The following is a 19,552-nucleotide window of genomic DNA, read 5'->3' as shown; positions in this document are numbered from 1 at the left end:
TATATTTGTTCTCAAATTATCCTTTGTATCATTAGTTCACTTAAATATTCTGGTCTTGTGTAGTTGGTTATCTAAGAAAACTTTAAAACAGCACCCAACAATCTTTAAAAAAAAAAAGATTGGCCTGTTTGTTGTTTGTTTGTTAGTTTGTTATCCCTAACTTACCATAGAAGAGCAGCTTTTGCAAAGATAACAGTTTTCCAGAAAACGGCAAAGTACTCAGTTTTTGTTTGTTTGTTTGTTTGTCAGTTTTGACATGGGGTCTTTGTCATGGAAGTATCTTATTTGTTCATCAGTTTTGAAAGATAGCTTTGCAGGATACGTCAGTCTAGGTTGGAGGTTGTTTTCTTTTAGGACTGAAATACTTCACTCCAGGCTCTCCTTGACTTGAGGGTTTGTGTCAAGTCTGCTGTGACTCTGATGGGCCTTCCTTTGTATGTGAGTTGTTTCTTTTCTTTAACTGCTTGTAGTATATTGTTCTTTTTTGGTTTCCATGCTCTTGATTACTATGTGTCTAGGTGTAGGTGTTTTTTGATCATGGCTATTTGGAGTCCCATATGCCTCACTTACCTGTATGTCACATTCTTCCCCTCTGGGAAGTTTTCTGTCATTAATTCTGTGAACTTTTTTTTTTTTTTTTTTTTTGATTTGTACTTTCTCCTGCTACTTCATGGATTCCTATCAGTCTTATATTATTCTTCTTTGCATCATCTAAGAGTTGTTGGATCGATTTCTCATGATTGCTTACTGTTTTTAAGAGATCTCTTCATGGTCACTGACTGCAATCCTATCTTCTATATCTGAGATTCTATCTTCACATTCATTCATTCTGCTGTGAATGCTTTCTTTAGAGTTTTTAATCTCCCAGATATCTGTTTGAATCTGTTTCATGGATTCCATTTCTTTCCTATATTGGGCCCTCAAGGTTTCTATTTTTTTCTATGCTAGGCATTCATGGTATCCATCATGGTCCTGAGCTCATCTATTTTTAAAATCTGTTTTTTGTTCTAGAATCTCTAGTCATGCCTTTCATTCTTCTCACCATCTCTGTGGTTATCTGGGAAATTATTTCTGTTTTGAATTTTTCTAGAGCCTCATTTATCTGTTTTTTCTTGTTTGTTTGTTTGTTTGTTTTTTACTTCCTGTGCTATCATTTCAGCATGTCCAGATGGTTGACTGTTGACTTTTCCACCTTATTTCCCCCAGAGTTTACCTTTGGTGGGGTGGAAGTCTGTGTTTGTGCCTTGTTTAAATGTCTTCTCATTTCTATTTTTGTTGTTTAGGTACTGTCCTTGTTTTAATCGTGGGTTAATATTTCAATCGTCCAGGTATAGCTGGTCTTTAGGTTTTGAATCTCTAATGACTCTAAGGCAATCTCATTTTCATTATACCAGGAAGGACAACCGATTAGATCAATCACAACACCTTAGCCCAAGTGATACAATCAGTAGCATCAAGCACAGCTTAGACAATGATAATTTATATCATTTATTAATCTATCACCTTTAACTGTGTGAATTAAATCATAATCAAAGACCAGCCCTAAATATGTTCATAGTGAATAAACTCTTCAGTATTGCACCTTTACCATTCCGGTTGGGGACTTAGAAGGAGTTGAGGAGGGAGAGTTAGAGAAAGGTTAAGAGTGAGGTGAGAGGACACAGGAAGATCTCACAAACTCTAGGAAGCTGTTGAAGAGAAGAGGAGAAGACAGAACAAAATATACACAAGAACAGAACAACCTAACAGCAATAGGGAGTTTAGAGACTGTAATTGCTTTTTTAAAACTAATGGCAATTGAGAGAAGGAGAAAGAGAATAAAAGACAAAGAAAAAATAAATTCAAATTAGGATAGGAATAGGAACAAAAAGGGAGATAAATGAAGATAAGGTGGGAGAGAAAGATAAGAAAAAAGATTAAAAAGGAAAAAAATTTGAGAAAAGAAAGAGATAGATAAATTCTTTTCAATGTCTAAAGATTTGAGAATAAAAACTACGTGTAGAAATAGACGGCCTCCTTCAGGGCATGCCTCTGCTGACACAATAGATAGCATGGGCAGGAGTGTGCAGGTCTAAGTTAATTAGTCTCAGCAAGCCAGCAGCTGTCACTGAGGTTCAGGCTGATTTCTGTCTGCAAGGCCCAAGCTGAGATCTCTGACTTCCTGCTGGTTTGAACTCTGCAAGGTTCTACTGCAGGTGCCAGCTGTCTTTCCCCTGAAGTTAGACAGGTTCCAATATGAGGTGCTGGTTCATCTGACTTACCAACTGTGGTGGTGTGGTGTGCCTTTATCACAGAGGTTTTCTTCGCATTTGTAGTGGGCTTCAGTTTTCATCTATGAGCCTCAGAGAAGCCCTCTTGCCCTTGTCCACTGTGTTGGCACCTGTGGGCTCCTCTGCTGCGCTGGGCCAAGGGGCCGGCCTACCAGAGGGTCTCGTGCTTCTTCCATGCTCCTCTGTTGCTCTGTGTGGAAGAGACAGGCCCACCAGAGGGTCACAGGCTGCTGCCAGTCTCCTCTGCCAGGGTGGGTCTGATTATGTAGTTTACGCTAGTCTTGAACTCACTATGTAGCCAGTCTGGCCTGGCACTTGCAGCGATCCTCCGGAGTGCTGTGATTTCAGCCACAGCTGTGCACCACCACCATGCTCGGCTTTCTTCTAAGTTTTTAGGTGATTCCTTTAGGTCTCTGGTTTAATGTTTACTCTGAGTTGAGACCTTTCAATTACTTTTTCAGTATTTAGGATTCATCCCTTTCATATCTCACTGCACAAACTAATTTCTAGAACCTTATAATGATTTCTTCAATACTGTTTTTCATAGAAGTGCCTGTTACTTAACCTTTAATATAACACTGTATGATAGGTTTTGTTTTGCCAACAAAATGTTCTTTTATTTTTTGAAGAATAAATAATTGAAATGCTTTAGAGTGTAACAGCTGTCCTTTTGATATTTATTTAATAACAACTTATGAGAGGTGTTAATAGTACTAGATTTCCTCAGTCTTTTCTGTAGCCCTAAGATTAATTCCATGTGGTTACTTTTTTTTTCATTATGGGGGATCAAACTTGGGTCCTTGCACTTGGGAGGCAGGTGACAAAACCTCTGAGCTAGATCCCCGGCCCCCATGTGGTTACTTTTGATTTTAAAAAGATCAGTTTGTAAATATTTTATGTGTAATCTTTGCATCTATATTCTTTTAGGATAGATTGTACTTTTATCTTTGTTTTTGGCCTTTATGTCATCTTTGTCTTTTGTGATCTTTAGTTCTGTGCCAATTAATTAATTTCACATATTTTTCTACATTTTCAAAGTTATAATATTGGAATTAACTATTCCTGGAAAGTTTAAAAAGAATTCTCCAATAATATAATCTGAGTAGTTCTTTATTAATGTGTTCGATTTGTCTTTTACTTAATTTTTTTTTTTAGATTTGTAGGAATTTCCAGTGTGTAAATGCATCCATTTTGAATTATGACTGTGATGTTCAGGAAAAGTGTCATGGACATGGGGTAGGTAATATTCTCTTTTGATTGTTTATTAAAGTAGTGCTTAGAACAAGAATTCCCAGCAAGTATTCAATGAGAATTCCAACAATTTCTGGATTTTTAGATGTTGGAGAACTATTCATTAAATTTTTCATTTTCAAAAAGAGTTTAAATGATTTTGTATTTTAGTCCTTTGTCTTGGTTTACATTCTATAGTTGATGAAACAGAGCAATATTCACAATTAACGAAAGTGGTATTTTGATTGTTTTGAAGGTCTGTAATAGCAATAAGAATTGTCACTGTGAAAATGGCTGGGCTCCCCCAAATTGTGAGACTAAAGGATATGGTGGAAGTGTGGACAGTGGACCTACATACAATGGCAAGTAATACTGAAGAGAATTACAGCAATTTCCCAATGGACCAAGACAAAAATTTGGTATCCTTAGACCTCTCCCTTACCCCCCACATCAGTTGTACACTAAGTTGTGTTGATTATGCCTTCCAAAATCTTGGCAGATATTTCTTTTTTGCAGATACTTTGTAGTGTTTGTTTCTTTTTTATGATATTGGGGATGGAACCCAAAGAGCACTGAAGTATATCCCTAGCCCTTTGAGAAATTTTATTTTGAGATAAGTTCTCACTAAATTGTCACTCCCAAGTAACTGGGATTATAGTGTACACTACCATGCCTCGCTTTTTCCATTTCAGTCCCCATTTCTTCCCATTTCTTGCCTTGCCTTACATAATGGACTTATATCTTAGGCTCCCTCCCCATTTTCCATCTTGCTTTATTTTTTCCCCCAGGGTACCAGGGATCGAACTCAGGACCTTGCACTTGTGAGGCAGGCATGGCCCCACAGCTAAATCCCTAGCCTGCCCATCTTGCGTTTTATAATCCATGTTCCACATTATACTGCAAAATGTTAGTGTTTTCCTTCACATATTTGATTTTATGTCAGTGTCCTGATTTTAATTCAGTGTTTCTGTGCTGCTGTCAGCATGAATTCCCTAAATCTTTCGCATGCCTTCAATGCTCTGCATCATTTTCTTGAGCTTATCTTTTCAGCCTTTTAATGCTTAAACAGATTGTAACTTCTTTAATTTCCTTTAATAGGCAACTCTTTTACTGCTGAGCCTTCAAACTATTTTATTTCCATTTTGTTGGAGCTTAGCTGATTCCTTCCCGGGCTTCAATTTATACCTTACTTCTTGGTAGATTTTTTCCTTGACCACCTAAATTTGAACTGATCAGCCTAGAACTGTTAGTACATCACGTACTATAATAGTTCCTTGTTTTTATTCCCTGCTAGACTGTAGGCTGCTTGCAAGTTCAGTAGTGTATATAGTTTCAGGTATCCCCTATAGATTATTGTATATTGTTTTACTTTCTCACCGCCAAGATATGAGGATTCCAATTTTTTCACACGCTTGCTAACATTAGGTATAGTCAGTATTTTTAATTTTAGATAGACGGTGATATTTTAAGGGTTTTTTGTTTGTTTGTTTGTTTAGTTTTGTTTTTTTTCCTGATACTGGGGACTCTAACTCAGGACCTTGTGCTTGCGGGCAGGTGCAAGCACTACTGCGCTAAATCCCCTGCCCTCAGGTGTAGTTTTCAGTTTCATGTCTGCAGTTATTGATGAGTTGCGCACCTCTTTGCTTGCGTATTGTCATCCCCATATTTGCTTATGTGATCTGTGTTTTCAAACTTTTCCAGCTTTGTAGTTGGTTCCTTGTCATCTTGAGATTTGGAGGTTCTTCGTACTTTATGAATTCAGTTCTTTTAACAACACATTTTCTCATCTTTTTCAGGTTTTTCTGTTTTCTTAAGATGAAAAATAAGGTCATTTCATTGAGGCCTTTTGTCTTTTCCTAATATAGGCATTGTAATGTTGTCAGTTTTCCCCATCATTTTTTTATTATCCCACAATTTAGAAATGCCTTCATTTCAAAATAACTCAGGTTTTTTTTCTTATTTAACGCAACAGTTTTGCAATATTACTCTAAATAGTAGAGTTGCCTGTACGAAGACAGTGAAGTATAGGGACACCTGAGATCCTTTTTTTGTCTTCTTAGGCGTCTGCTTCATGGTTTAGAGAGGCAGGATCTGTTTTCATACTCACCAGAAACAAAGACCTGCAAAGAGGAAATCCAAGCATGTTTGTTTACTAAGAATTCACCTCTTTGCACATGTTGTTTTAAATGCAAGTCTCTTGTCCACTTTTTTCTTCCTTGGCTCATACAGCAACTATAGGTGGCTTTTCCTAAATTAACCGGCAAGAAATTCACAATCTTCTAAAAACCTCTTAAAAAGGATCCTATTTTTATAACAACAAACATATACCAAGTTTAGGTACATGTAGCAAACAGTTTGAGAACATGTGAGCTATAGGTTGTTTTGTTTCTTGAGCTTTGAAAATATGAAGAATCTTTACAAATATAAGTTATTTTCTTTTTTGGTACCAGGGATCCAACTCAGGTCCTTGTGTTTGCAAGACAGGCAGCAGAATCACTGAGCTAAATCCCTGGCCCTATAAGTTATTTTCTTAAGTTTTACATTTTCTCTGGAACTCATAGAAATAAAACAAATAAGTTTTATGTCATGTTCAGATCAAACAAATGTAGGGCCTTTGTGCTGAGCTTGAGATGTGGTCTTGCTAAATCACTAAACTGTGCAGATTTGGAGCGAACTTGTGATCCTCCTGCCTCAGCCTCCTAAAGTACTGAGATCATAGACATGAACCACCCCACCTGGCTAATGATTTTTTTAAAAGTTATAATGGAGCTCAAATTCTGCACCCCATGAAAAATAGCAATGATAAACTCAACTATACAAAAATAATAAACTTTTGCTTAGAGAAAAGCATTGTACTATAGACAAATGACAAAATGGGGACAATATTTCCATCTTACATCACCAAAAAAGCTGATGTTTTGAATAGACAGTGCTTTTAGAAATTAAAAAAGAAAAAATTCAAAACTCTTACCGAAAACTAGTCAAAAGACTGACCACAAAAAAAGAACTAACATTATTTCCTGAAACACAAAAAGTGCACAACTCAGTATAAAAAAGAAATATACTTTAAAATTTTGTGAGATTCAAGTTTTCACTGATCAGGTCAGCCAAAGTCCAGAATTTTGGCTTGTGGGGAGACTCTGAGAAATTATTGCATATTGTTTGTGGGTTAAGTAGTGGTGACTGCATTTGCCCTTTGATAGAGCAAGTCAGCTTTTGGAAAATTATGCTATAGTTATTCCTCAGCCTATGTAATGTGACAGTGTAACATTTTTTGCAGTAGCAAAAGATTGGAAAATTCTTTTATCTATGAGTAGAACCTCCTCACAATGGATTCTTATGTAGAAAATGAGGAGACTCTGTGTATTTTGGAATGGTATATAGATAAATAAAAAAAGTGATTTCCTAAACAGTGTTTATTACATGCTTCGTTTTGTGTAAGAAAGGGTTAACACTTTGGCCTTGCTTATATGTGTGTGAAAATAAATACTGTAAGTTTAAATAAGAAATGAATAAAAATAGTTACATTTGGGATGGAGTATGAGCAAGACTTCTCAAACTGTTCAGTTTATATCAATTTGATTTTTAAAAATTTATTAATTTTATTGGTGCATTTACATAAGTGGTCGCATTTGACATGGGGAATTTGTACCTGTACACGCTCTATCTTCATTGTTCTTCTTTTTCCCCCATTTCCCTACCCTCCCTTCAACCCCTCTTCTCCTCCTAATTTACGAAAGCTGTGTTTCCATTTTTTCCTTCTATTCCTTTTTTTATTGTTCCTTCCTTCCTTCCCCCTTCCCCTAGTTTCCCTTCCCATTTGAACATTTTCTTCCTATTTAACAAATCTGTTATTAATTATTATTATTATTTTCCTTATTTATACTTTTGGTTTCTCTCATCAGGGAAATAATGCAATATTTTATTATTTATTTATTTATTTAGTTAGTTAGTTGGTTTTTTGAGACAGGGTCTCACTCTGTAGTTGAGACTGACCTGGAACTCACTATGTAGTCCAGACTGGTCGCGAATGCACAGCAATCCTCCTGCCTCAGCCTCCCAAGTGCTGGGATTATAGGCATGCACCTCCACGCCTGGCTTAACAATGAAATATTTATACATGTGTGTCCAATTTATTTTACTTAAGAGTATGGTGTCAGGCCGGGGATTTAGCTCAGTGGTGCTGCCACCTGCCACACAAAGGTAAGATCCTGAGTTCGATCCCTGGTACCAAAAAATAAAACAAGAAAAAGAGTATGTTGTCAAGATGCATCTATTTGCCTAGAAATGTCTCAAGTTTAATGTGAAACATCCATAACCACCTGCTACGCTCCGATATTAACATCTGGTTTGATGGCCATTCTCATACGTTTTGTCTCTGTAGCAAAGAGCACCGTGCTGAGGGATGGACTTCTGGTGTTCTTCTTCTTGGTGGTTCCGCTCATGGTGCTTGCTGTGTTTCTCTTCATGAAGAGAGATGAGCTCCGGAAAGTGTACTTCAGAAAGAAGCGATCACAAACGTATGAGTACTTAGATTCTGGCTTTTTAATTTCTATTAAGTAATTTAAAGCAATTACTGATGGTGATAGTCCTATCATGGGAGTCGCCAGTCTTTTAGAAATTGAGTTCTAAGCTATTTCTCTGTTCCTTTGCTGGGGGAATCCTGGGTTTGAGGGGCTGGAAATGATTGTGCTGTGTGCTGCTGATGGCGCCCTGATGGTTTCTTTTGCTTAATGCTGATGTGTGAGAGTGGGTAAGTAGAGTTTCCGGACGTGATATCTGGTTTCTTCTTTAATTAGAAATGAAGAGATGGGGTAAAGATAAAACGTGTGAATGTTTTCTTGTTTCAGTTCTTTCGGTGGGGCGGGTACTGGGGATTGAACTCAGCCTTGCAGGTGCGATGCCACTGAGCTAAATCCCCGGCCCTCTCGTTTCAGTACTTACAGAGGAAGACATTTAGTTCTCAGTTTTGAAAACAGACTGAAGCTATAAGTTTTGGTAGAAAATTGTTTGCGTGTCACAGCTCTGACACTTTACACTGCTAGGCTGTGTGCTGGGCTCTCATAAAACTTTCTGTGATTGCTTCTAATATGTGGTCTTCGAAGGTGGTGTCTGTTAGCATGGAGCTTGTGATCAGATCTGGATTCAAGTTTTAGGTTTCTCTTTTGGTGCAGTTATGAACTGAAACTATAAATAAAGCTCTCTGAGCCTTGGTTTGCTTTCTATAAAATGGGAATGTGTTTGTAAGAATTAAATGAGGAAATATTAGCAAATAAAACCCACAGCCCTCTGTGGGCTCCTTGTAAGTACTTAATAACCATTTGTTATGATAACGATTTCAAATGTCCATTGCTAGTCTTACCATTCACCTTTGCTTCATTGATGCCACTCACCTCTTTACGTAATGATTTTCCAGAGTCTCTTGGTGTTTGCCTTCATTTCCAGTGTTTTCTAAACAAATCTGCCTTCCTAGTCTTTCTTTCTCTCTCTTCCTGTGACAGTTCTCACTGACCGTTCTATGCAGACAGTGCCAAAGTTTTCTCGAGCCGACTCGCTGGCACCTTGACCTCTCAACATAGCTGATGTCTTTCTTTTTCTTTCTTTTTTTTTGGTGCTGGGAATTGAACTGAACCTTGAGCTTCCGAGGCAGGCGTGGTGCCGCTGAGCTAAATCTTCGGCCCGACCTGATGTCTTTTTTAAGCAACCTATTTTATACTCCTGTTCTTCCTAATTTTAGTGACGGCTTCAGATACTGTACATGTGGTCTAAGAACATAGTTTTAACTCTTATGTGATTATAGAAGATTTGAGAAGAAAAATTAGGTTATACTGGCCCAATTGATAAAATCACTTATTTTCTTAAAAGTTTTCAGTTATTTAGTTATAAAATGTGGTTAGTAACATGTTTTAGTGTGGCAGGGGTAATCCTGTGTGGAAGCTGTTGGCAATGCCTAAAGACTTCAGCTCTCACAGTCTGCATTAAAACCACCACCACCTAAATTATCCTGTGTCAGGAAAAAGAAAAATACTTGTGATGTGTAATTTGGAAGTGTTTTAATCTTAGTTCAGCTCAGAAGTAATCGTATCTTTCAGGTCAGACGGCAAAAATCAAACTAGCGTTCCTAGACAGCCAGTGACTACTCCTCGGCAGCCGGTGGGTCCTCCTCGACAGCCGGTAAGTGCTTCTTCACATAGTTCTCCCACAGAAGTCAGAAGCTTAAAATGAAAAATTATTTTCTTTACTATGTTAAAGTGTTGCATATTAAAAAATTTTAAAAGGGGCTGGGATGTAGACCAGTGCTGGAGTACTTGCCTAACATGCACCAGGCTCCGAGTTCAACCTCTGGCACTAGAAAAACAAAATGTTTTAGAAAGGGTTACAAAGAGTGAATGTGAGCATAGATAGTCTTTGAATATTTGAGGGTATTCTGGGTGGCCCCTGAGTTGAAGGAGTACCAGCAGAGTTCCTGGCTCAGCGGATCCGCCGAATGTGTACCTCACAGTAAGCAGTAAGTAGCTGTGTTTAACTGACAATCACAACACAGTAGTGGCAGGAACAGGCAAAGAGCAGAAAGGGAGCCCGACAGCTCTGCTGTGGCTTCCAGGATTCACAGTCAGACGCTTCTGACTCCGGGTGCCTCCCTGGCCTCTCCTAACTGGTGTCCAGGATCTCCTGAACTCTCCTTATTCTATTTTGTTCCTCTCTGAGGACAGTGGAAGCAGGGGTGATCGTCATGGTGGAGTTTACAGTTGAATGGGTGCAAGGTAGTGGCTCACTCAACTTCCCTTTTTCTGGTTTTGTGAACAGGATCCCTAATCGCTGTTCCTGAGGTTTTATTTCACTCAATGTACAGTATTTGGCATTCAGCCATAGTCAGCACATGGCTTCCTTTTTAAGGCTGTATAATATTCCATTGCATGTGTGGCCTATATATTCTGTATCTGTCCATACATCAGTACAGATTCAGATGATTCCCTCCTCTTGGCCATTGTGACTAATGCTGTGTTGAACATGAGTGTGCAGACATGTCTTACTGGCTTTCAATTTTAAAGTGTTTGGTAAAAATCAACCGTGAAGTTCCCCGGTCCAGAGCTTCTCCTAGAAATGGGATAGTGGAATCATTTGTTGATTCTGTTTTTAAATTTTTGAGGAAAATTCATACTGTTTTCCGTAATGGTCACACTAATTTATATTCTCACCAGTAGTGTGCCAGAGTTCCCTTTTCTCTGCATCCGTACCAGCATGTTTCTTTACTCTTTGGAAAAACCATCCTTATCAGGTGACATGGTACCTAATTTTTTGTTTTGATTTGAAGCTCCCTGATGATAAGTGATCTATTTGTGTATCTTACTTTGAGAAATGTCTGTTAGGCCTATTGTCCATTTTAAAATCGGGTTATTGTTATTTCACTGTTGAGTTTTTGAGGTTATTTATGTCTTCTGGATTTCTACTCCTTGTCACATGTATAATTTGAAAATATTTTCTTTATGTAGGTTTTCTCTTCTCTCTATTGATAGTTCTCTTTGTTATGAAGAACCTCTTTAGTTGAATGTAATCCCATGTGTCTACGTATGTGTTTGATTCATGTGCTTTTAGCTCTTGTTCAGAAATTCCTGTGTTTTATCCTAGTAGTTTCATAGATTAAATCTTTATATTTAAATCTTTAATACATCTTGAGTTAATGTTTGTGTACAATGAGAGACAAGGGTCTAGTTCCTTCCTCCACGGTGGGTATCCAGTTTTCCCAGCACCCTATTGAAGATTGTCCCTTCTTCAGTGCTTGTTTTTAGCACCGTTGTTGGAAAATCACTTACTAAGACTCATGTCACTGGAATTTTGATGGAGCTCTCAATGAACCTGTAGATTATTTTAGAAGTATGAGCATTTTAACAATAATTCTCCCAATTCATGAACATGGGATTTCTTAACATTTATTTGTGTCTTTTTCAAATTTTTTTTATCAGTATTTTGTAATTTCCATTGTACAGATCTTTCCCCTTTTTGATGAAATGTATCCCAAGTATTTTATTTTGAATGTTATTCTGAATAAATTTTCTTAAGATTTTTTCAGAAAGTTTGTTATTTGTGTATAAAAATGTTGATTTCTAATGTTGATTTTGTCTCCTAGAACTTTACTGAATTTATTATTTCTGTCAGTTATTTTGGTGGAATATTTAGGATTTTCTATATTTAAAACCATGCCATCTACAAATAGAGACAGTTTTACAAATTTTTTCTTACCTAATCACCCTGGATAGAACTTCTTGTGCTTTGTTGAATAAAAGTGGACCTCCTTGTCTCTTTTCTTATAATAGAAGAAAAGCTTTCCGCTTTTCACTGTTGCATATGGTATTACTTGTGAGCTTCTAAATAGCCTTTATCTTTCAAGGTTCATTCCTCCTGAACCAGCTTGTTGAGAGTTATTATCATGAAATTATCTTGAAATTTGCCACATTTATTTTGCTTTTCCTGTATCTACTTGGGATGGCCATGTGACTTTTTTCCTTTATTCTGTTTGTATGGTATATAATATTTATTGATTTGTGTGTATTGAGCCTTCCTTACAAGCTCAAGGATAAGTCTCACTTGTTCATGGTGAAATATCTTTCAAATGTACTGTTGAATTTGGCTTTCTACAATTTTGTTGAAGATTTTTGCATCTATGTTCATCAAGAATATTGGCCTATAGTTTTCTTTTCTTATAGCGTCTTTGTCTTCGGTAACAGGGTAATACTGCTCTAGCCTCATTAAGTGAGTTTGAAAGTATTTTCATCAAATTTTTGAAAGTTTGAGAAACTTGGTATTAATTCTTCTTTAAGGGTTTGGTAGAAATCAGCTGTAAAGTTCCCAAGACCTGAGCTTTTCCCGAGACATTTTACATTTCTGATTTCAGATCTCCTTGCTTGTTATTGGTCTGTTCAGATCATCTATTTCTTCATGATTCATCTTGGTAGGTTGTATGCTTGAAGGAATTTATCGTTTTTTAATGTTTCCAGTGTGTGCCTGTAATTGTTCAGAGTGGTCCCTTACGGTCTTTTGTTTGTTTTATTTTGTAAGGCAGGTCTCACTCTTAGTTCAGGCTGGACTTGAACTCCCTGTGTATCCCAGGCTGGCCTCAAACTCACGGATATCCTCCTGCCTTAGCCTCCCAAGTGCTGGGGGATTATAGGTGTGTTCCACCATGCCTGGCTCCTTTATGATCTTTTATAATTTTGTATACAGTGTGCACACTGAGACTATGCTAACCCTCACTGAATGGATTTGGCAGCCTTGTGGGAAATCACTGGCCTGTTGTCGGTGGTTACTGTTTCCAGACTCTCAGTTCTGATCTGTTGGTTTTTTTACCCATCTTTATGTCAGTACTGTACTATTTTGATTACTGTTGCATTTTATTAAGTCAGGAATTGTGCAGTGTGAAGCCTCCCACGCTGTTGCCTTTTTCAGCATTATTTTGGTGACTCCAGTCCTCTTATGACTCCATATGAATTTTAGAAATAGTTTTTCAATTTTTCTTTTCCTTATGAGACAGATTCACGGTGTAGCCCAGGCTGGCCTAGAACTTGTGAAGATCCTCCTGCCACAGCCTCTCGGAGTGCGGGGATTATAGGCATGTACCACTGTGCCTGGCAATTTTTCAATTTCTACAAAAAAAAGTTAAATTTTTTATAGAGCTTATGTTGATTCTGTAGTTTGTTTTGAGTTGCATTGACATTTGATCAACACTAAGTCTTTGACTGCATGAATGCTAGGGTCTTTCTGCTTAAGTGCACTTCTTTTTTTGTTTTTTGTTTTTTGTTTTGGTTTTTTGAGACAGGGTCTCACTATGTAGTTGAGGTTGACCCGGAACTCACTATGTAGCCCAGGCTGGTCTCGAACTTGCAGTGATCCTCCTGCCTCAGCCTCCCTTAAGTGTACTTCTTGTAGCATTGTTTTGTAGGCTTACTCTTTTGACAGTTATTATAAATATAATTATTTAATTTTCTTTTTGGATATTTCACTGCTGGTATATTCAAACACCACTGATCTTTGCATATTCCTGTACTCCATAGCCCTTGCAAACGCATGGATTTGCTCTAGTAACTTCTTCATGTATGCTTGAGTCCTAGTGTGTACACACACATCCGCACACACATGATCAGATCATCTGTGGATAGATACTCTTTTATTTCTTTAATCTCTGTGGTTGGATCTTCTGCTGCTGTGGAGTATAACAGTGATTCTTGGTTTATTCTTATTCTTGGACGAAAAGCTTTTACTTTCAGTTAAAGCACATTTAAAATTTCCCCATATTCTTGTAGAAGACAGCTTTCTTATTGATGACTACAAATCTTTGTGTGTGTGTGTGTGTGTTTTTTTTTTTTTTTTGGTTTTTTGAGACAGGGTCTCACTATGTAGTTGAGACTGACCTGGAACTCACTGGGTAGCCCAGGCTGGTCTGGAACTCACAGCGATCCCCCTGCCTCAGCCTCCCCAGTGCTGGGATTATAGGCGTGTGCCACCACGCCCGGTTGATAACTACAAATCTTTAAAATAGTAGTTATAGCTGTTTTTAGCTTTTGGGCATGAATACAGTGAGTTTAGGAAAAACAATTTCTTCCAATTTACTTTTCTGTATTAGTCTATCGTTAGTAAGTTTTTGTTGAGCTGGCATTTATCTCATAGCACATGTAGCCTTCCTTTGCCTGCTTATGTAAATCAGATATTCAGAATATTTAATATTTAAAAATATTTACTTTTTTTTTGGTACCAGGGATCAGACTAGGGACCTTGTGCTTGGGCAACAGCACCACTGAGCTAATCCCCAGCCCAAAAAATTTACTTTTAACTAGAGATTTTAATCCATTTACACAGATTGTAGCTTGTTTTATGGTTTTTTTGAGAGAGGCTTTTGCTATGTAGTTCATAGTGGCCTTGAACTCACACTGGTTCTCCTACCTCAGTCTCCCACGTGCTGGGGTTACAGTCATCCACTACCATCCCTGGCTATAACTCTTAATACAGTGATTTCTATGAGCAATTTTGATTTATTTTCCTGTCTTTGTCTTCTTTTCTGTGTCCAATTCTTTTTTTATTCTTTGGGGTTCATTTAGTTTCCCTCATGCCATATTTCAGTTTTCTCCTGTGCTAGTGTTTAGGTTTACTGCTAGATAAATTATCTATTCTTATATAGCCAGAATCTCTTTTAGAGATTTTCTATAATTTTAACATGCATATGTAATATAATTCCTAAAATTAATATTTTTACTCCTTGTCTAAACAACACAAGGACTTTATCATGCTTTGTATATATGTAAAAGTATATTGTCAGATAAACTGAAAAAAAGCTTAGGGATTTAGCTCAGTGGCCCTGTACCTGCCTTACAAATGTGAGGTCCTGAGTTTGATTTCTGGTACCAAAACAAAAAAGCTGAAGTAAAATTTAAAATATTTTAATTGGCAAATCATAATTGTATTAATTGTATGGGGTCTGACAATGTTTAATTTGTTAATGTGTAATTTTTAGATAAAACTACTTGACTTGATTACTTAATAATTTTTAGTTTCAGTGTAAAACTTGGACAGGTAATTGTGTATGTTTATAGGGTACAATGTGATATTTTCATCACTGTGTCCACTGTCATAAGAGTCAGTGTTGCCAACTGATGTGTCCATCGCCTCAGCGAATTATTATTCCAAAGAGTAGAATTTGACTTCCCTTCCGAAGTGTTGCCGAAGTTTTGGTGGGAAGAGATGGAGACGTTCACTGCATCTCTTCTGCAGTTTATAAGACTTGCACGTCCTTCTTTGGGAGAAAAGTGAGCAGGGGAGACGTGAGTGCTCAGTTTCCTTTCTGACTCTGTGTGAATTCTCCCCACAGAGCTGTGGGGATTAATGGACAATGCAGAAAACCTTGGTCAAGATCACTCTGTCAGTGATGAGTAATTCCATCCGGTCTCTCTTTTCCCAATAGAACGTCTTCTGTGTTAAAAATGTGTTTATTTTGCTTTCTTATTGAGGGCTGAAATATACAGTCCTCCTTTGTGGTAAAACGTTGTTTCAACTACCTTTTCAAGGAAGAATATCATGAATTCCAAAAGTAAGATTCGTGGCATTTACAGTACTGATTAGGTACGATATTCACTTGATAATGCATTACAAAAGATGTTACTTAAAATATATTGGCGTAATGTAGTTAATGTGCACCAAAATGATTATAATTTGATGATTTTGAATTGTTAAAAAATACAGCACTTGTGGCAGGTAGGAGGGAGTGTCAGGTTGATTGGCTTTGGAATCTGCCCTGGTGACTGGCGGATCACACTTAGGGGCGTGTCCACGTGGGTCACGGAGCACGGACTTTGGTCTGGATCTGCTGTTCTCTGGCTCCTTCGTCTCTGGGGCTGTCCCTTTGCTCTGCTTCTTGGCTGCAGTGAACTCAGCAGCTTTCCTTCCCACCCCCTTCTGCTGTAATTACTGCCTTGGAGCCAGCTGGCAGTGGACTGACTCCTCTGAAACTGTGAGCTGAATTGAACCTCTCTTCCGCAAAGTTGTGGGTATCAGGTACTGTGTCCTGGTGACAAGAAGGCTAATACAGCATTAAAAGAATAAAGTATACTGATACTTAGGTTCGTGAACTTAGTTTGTCCTACAGTTTTGGAAAAGATGTCCGTGGTTTTTGTGTGAGTGTGTAGGGAAGATGGCCATGGTCCTGTTTGTCACTCAATGCAGAGTTTGCAAGCAAAAACAAAACTTTGCCAAATGTTTCTGTTTGGGAACCAAATTGTTCCATGACAAAAGCATTCATGAACTGAGATACTATTGTATTCTGCATTCAGTGGTAAAGATAGTTGAATGAGCAAATAACAAAACTTTTTTTTGTGGTGCTGGAGATCAAATCCAGAGTCTTACACATGCTAGGCAAGCGTACTATCCCTGAGCTATATCCCATTTAAGCAAACTATTTAAAAATGTTAGCATTATAAGTAGTTAATTTACGTATATTAATTATACAGGAAACATATTTGTGACTCCATAGTGACCATGTCCTTTTTATTTTTATTGTCTCCTTTTAGCCTGTACATGCAAACCGGTTTCCAGTACCAGTCTGTGCAGCCAAGCAGCCTCAGCACTTTCCATCAAGGTCTGAAATGAATTTGTTAGATTACTCGCCTAGAGTAAAATCCATGCTTAAGCCTTATAGTTTCTCTTATTTTTAATTTACCCTAGGGCAAAGTAGACGGTTTCATTTAGGACAAGTTTAGAACACAGTTTAAAGAAAGGCTTTTAAAGAACTTTTGCGAGAATTTCATCATTTTAGTAAAACGATAAAAGGAAATGTTAAAAAGAAGCGTGAGCAACACTTAACAATGAACTGCAGAAGTCTTTGGTGTGTGTAAAATTCAGAAGCAAAGGCCTTTAGGGTAACTAGCAACAGGAAGCTAAACAGGGTGGACCAGTCCTCCTGTTGAGAAGAGCCAGAAGAACCTGGTGGGGGAGGAAAACATGTTTTTTTTGTTTTTTTGGGTACTGGGGATCGAACTCAGGTCCTTGCGCTTGCAAGGCAGGCCACCGAACCGCTGAGCTAAATCCCCAGCCTGGAAAACATGTTTAGTGGCGTAGGAGGCCCAATAGATGAGGAGTTGTGGGGATGGGGCTCAGGAGGAAGTGGAGAGGTAATTCCAGATCTGAGTACCATGCTTTCCATTATAGGTGTATTCATCTCTTCTGAAGGTGACCAGTGGGGAGTTAGGAAGTAGAAAGCTTTCAATAAACTCACAGGGTCGAGGGTATAAAAACTGGAGGACCTACCTTGGCCAACATCCAAGGCTTTATGTTGGGACCCAGGATTAAAGGTGAACCATACCCTCAACTGAGTTCTTGGTTTTAATGTTCGGCCCCCAATCCAAAAAGCTAGGCATACGAGGAAAAAAATGTGATGAACACCAAGAATCAGTGGGCCCTAAAAACATGCTGAGAAATGTACCCAGTTAAGTCATCTGACAGAGACTTCGAATAATCACAGTGATTATGTCTTGGAATTAATAGTCAATTTTGAGAATTCCGTTACACAACTAGAGGCTTTAAAATAAGAATGCAAATTCTAGAACATAAAAACACAAGAATTGACATTAAAGACAGTAAAATTAAAATTAGCAGGAAAGGGATGAATGTATCACCGCTTTTTACATTGTGCAAAGTGCCTCTGATCCCTGTTCCCCCTAACAAATCCTCCAAATTCCAACTGCACTGCTGCCCTGAGGAGCGTCCCGGTATATGGTCTTTATTGTTCAGTGTGAGCAACTGAAACCCAACCGAAGATGACAGAAGAGTGCGTAAATCCCAAGACGTGTATTTACCCGGTGGTGCTCTTGTGCAGTGCTAGACCGAAGGGACACTCAGGTTGGATTTAGCAGCGGTTAAGGGAGGGTGTCGAAGAATGAGGGCGAAGACGGACAGGCGGAGTCGTCATAGCAGGGTTAACTCACGGGATTTCAGCTCTCTACACGTAAACGTATTGCTAGGTTTACCTTAGCAGTAATTTGTTGTCCATAAATTCTCACAGACAAGAAAAAGCCTTCATCCGTTAATGCTTCCCACCTGTCTTTCACAATTCGACTTGACAATTTCTTGCAGTTTTCTTTTTGAAAACGTATTAGCTGGGCTGGGGCTTTAGCTCAGTGGTTCCAGCACCTGCCTCACAAGCGCAAGGACCCGAGTCTGATCCCCGGTATTAAAAAAACAAAAAACAAAAAACACAAAAACTATAAGCTAGCAGGGTCATCTGTGATTGTGGAATAACAATATAAGGTAGGTAATGGCTCCATTTAAAGTTAAACTTGGAACCTTTTAACCGTTGGTTATCATATTAATGATAATCTCAGAATATAAATTACCTTCTGTAAGACCAAGAGCCTGACCAACCGCTCCGAGGAGCTCCACAGCCTTGAGTCTCACCCGGGAAGGAGCACACCGGACAAGTTGGAAATGAAACAGACCTTTATTAGTCCGGCCAGACGGCGCTCCGGAGCCGAGTAGCTCAGAGGCGCTAGCTCAGGGCCTGAGGTCCTCTTCCAAGGGGATACGGGGGAGTTAACATTCAGAGCTTGCAGTCAGGTGGCAGAGGTTCATGGTCTGCTGGTTCGCCCTGGGGTCCAGCTGTCCCTATTCGGCAGCCACACGTTGATGGTTAACAGATGCCTACAGGATGTTCTGAGATCTTAAAAGCATTTCGGTTTAAGCAGTTTTCCCTGTTGAAGATTAGGGGAGGGTGAAACATCAGTCTGGGCCGTTAGCGGGCCAACGTGCAGTCACTTCAGCTCACTCAGGTCTCACGCTTTCCTGTTTTCAGGAAGGCTGAGAATCGTGTTCTGCTGGGCTCGGCACGAATGCAGCTTTATTTCCTTCGGTCCGCACACACCGTTAACTACCTTTTCTCCCCACCACAGGCCACCTCCACCGCACCCGACAGCGTCATCTCAGGGAAATTTAGTTCCTGCCCGTCCTGCTCCTGCACCTCCTTTGTATAGTTCCCTCGCCTGATTTTATACTCTTCTTTTTGCACATATCTTCAGAGAACCGAGCAAATGTTTTTACTCCCTGGTGTTTCTCGGGAAGGCCTTTCTTCCTATTGCAACTATGAATGGAAACAAATTCCACAGAACAAACAAACTGGGGAGTTGAGAAGTACAAGGAAATGCAGTCAAATGAGGAATCCGTTTCCAGCATTGAAACGTCGTGTTCGGTCACCTATGAGGTCAATGTACTTAGCACCGATTGTTATTTTGAACATGTTATAGCCCTGATTCTCGAATTAACTGCACTGATGTCAGATTTGTCTTTATGCTTAAGTGCAGCCCTGGTTTCTTTTACCTCGGTTATCATTAATACAGTTTCTGACCAAACGTGATGATCTAATCCCTTTGAAAACTAATTACTTGTTGATAACATGTAGTATTTTTCGTCTTGCACAGATTGGTAGCCTTGGTACACTAGAATCTTGTTTCTCATTCGCGACATGAATAAACGGATATTTTGTCTTTGGAATAATGCAGAAGAGCCATGACTAAGATGCC

General features: G+C 38.6%; 1 protein-coding gene across 1 annotated transcript in view; it reads left to right on the top strand.

Moving 5' to 3' along the window:
* Nucleotides 1–19,220, top strand: part of LOC104848972 (disintegrin and metalloproteinase domain-containing protein 9) — an 85,494-nt gene extending 66,274 nt beyond the window's left edge. Inside the window, exons 17-22 of the mRNA XM_010605230.2 lie at nt 3,426–3,506; nt 3,757–3,862; nt 7,885–8,020; nt 9,593–9,674; nt 16,553–16,620; nt 18,926–19,220. Of these exons, the coding sequence (XP_010603532.1) occupies nt 3,426–3,506; nt 3,757–3,862; nt 7,885–8,020; nt 9,593–9,674; nt 16,553–16,620; nt 18,926–19,019 (567 nt within the window). The 3' untranslated portion in view covers nt 19,020–19,220. The remainder of the gene's footprint in view (nt 1–3,425; nt 3,507–3,756; nt 3,863–7,884; nt 8,021–9,592; nt 9,675–16,552; nt 16,621–18,925) is intronic.
* The last annotated feature ends 332 nt before the right edge of the window (nt 19,221–19,552 follow it).

Source organism: Fukomys damarensis, unplaced genomic scaffold (genome assembly GCF_012274545.1).
Source record: "Fukomys damarensis isolate Sample0158 unplaced genomic scaffold, DMR_v1.0_HiC HiC_scaffold_18, whole genome shotgun sequence".
Taxonomy (NCBI): domain Eukaryota; kingdom Metazoa; phylum Chordata; class Mammalia; order Rodentia; family Bathyergidae; genus Fukomys; species Fukomys damarensis.
This window is presented reverse-complemented; position numbering and strand designations above follow the sequence as displayed.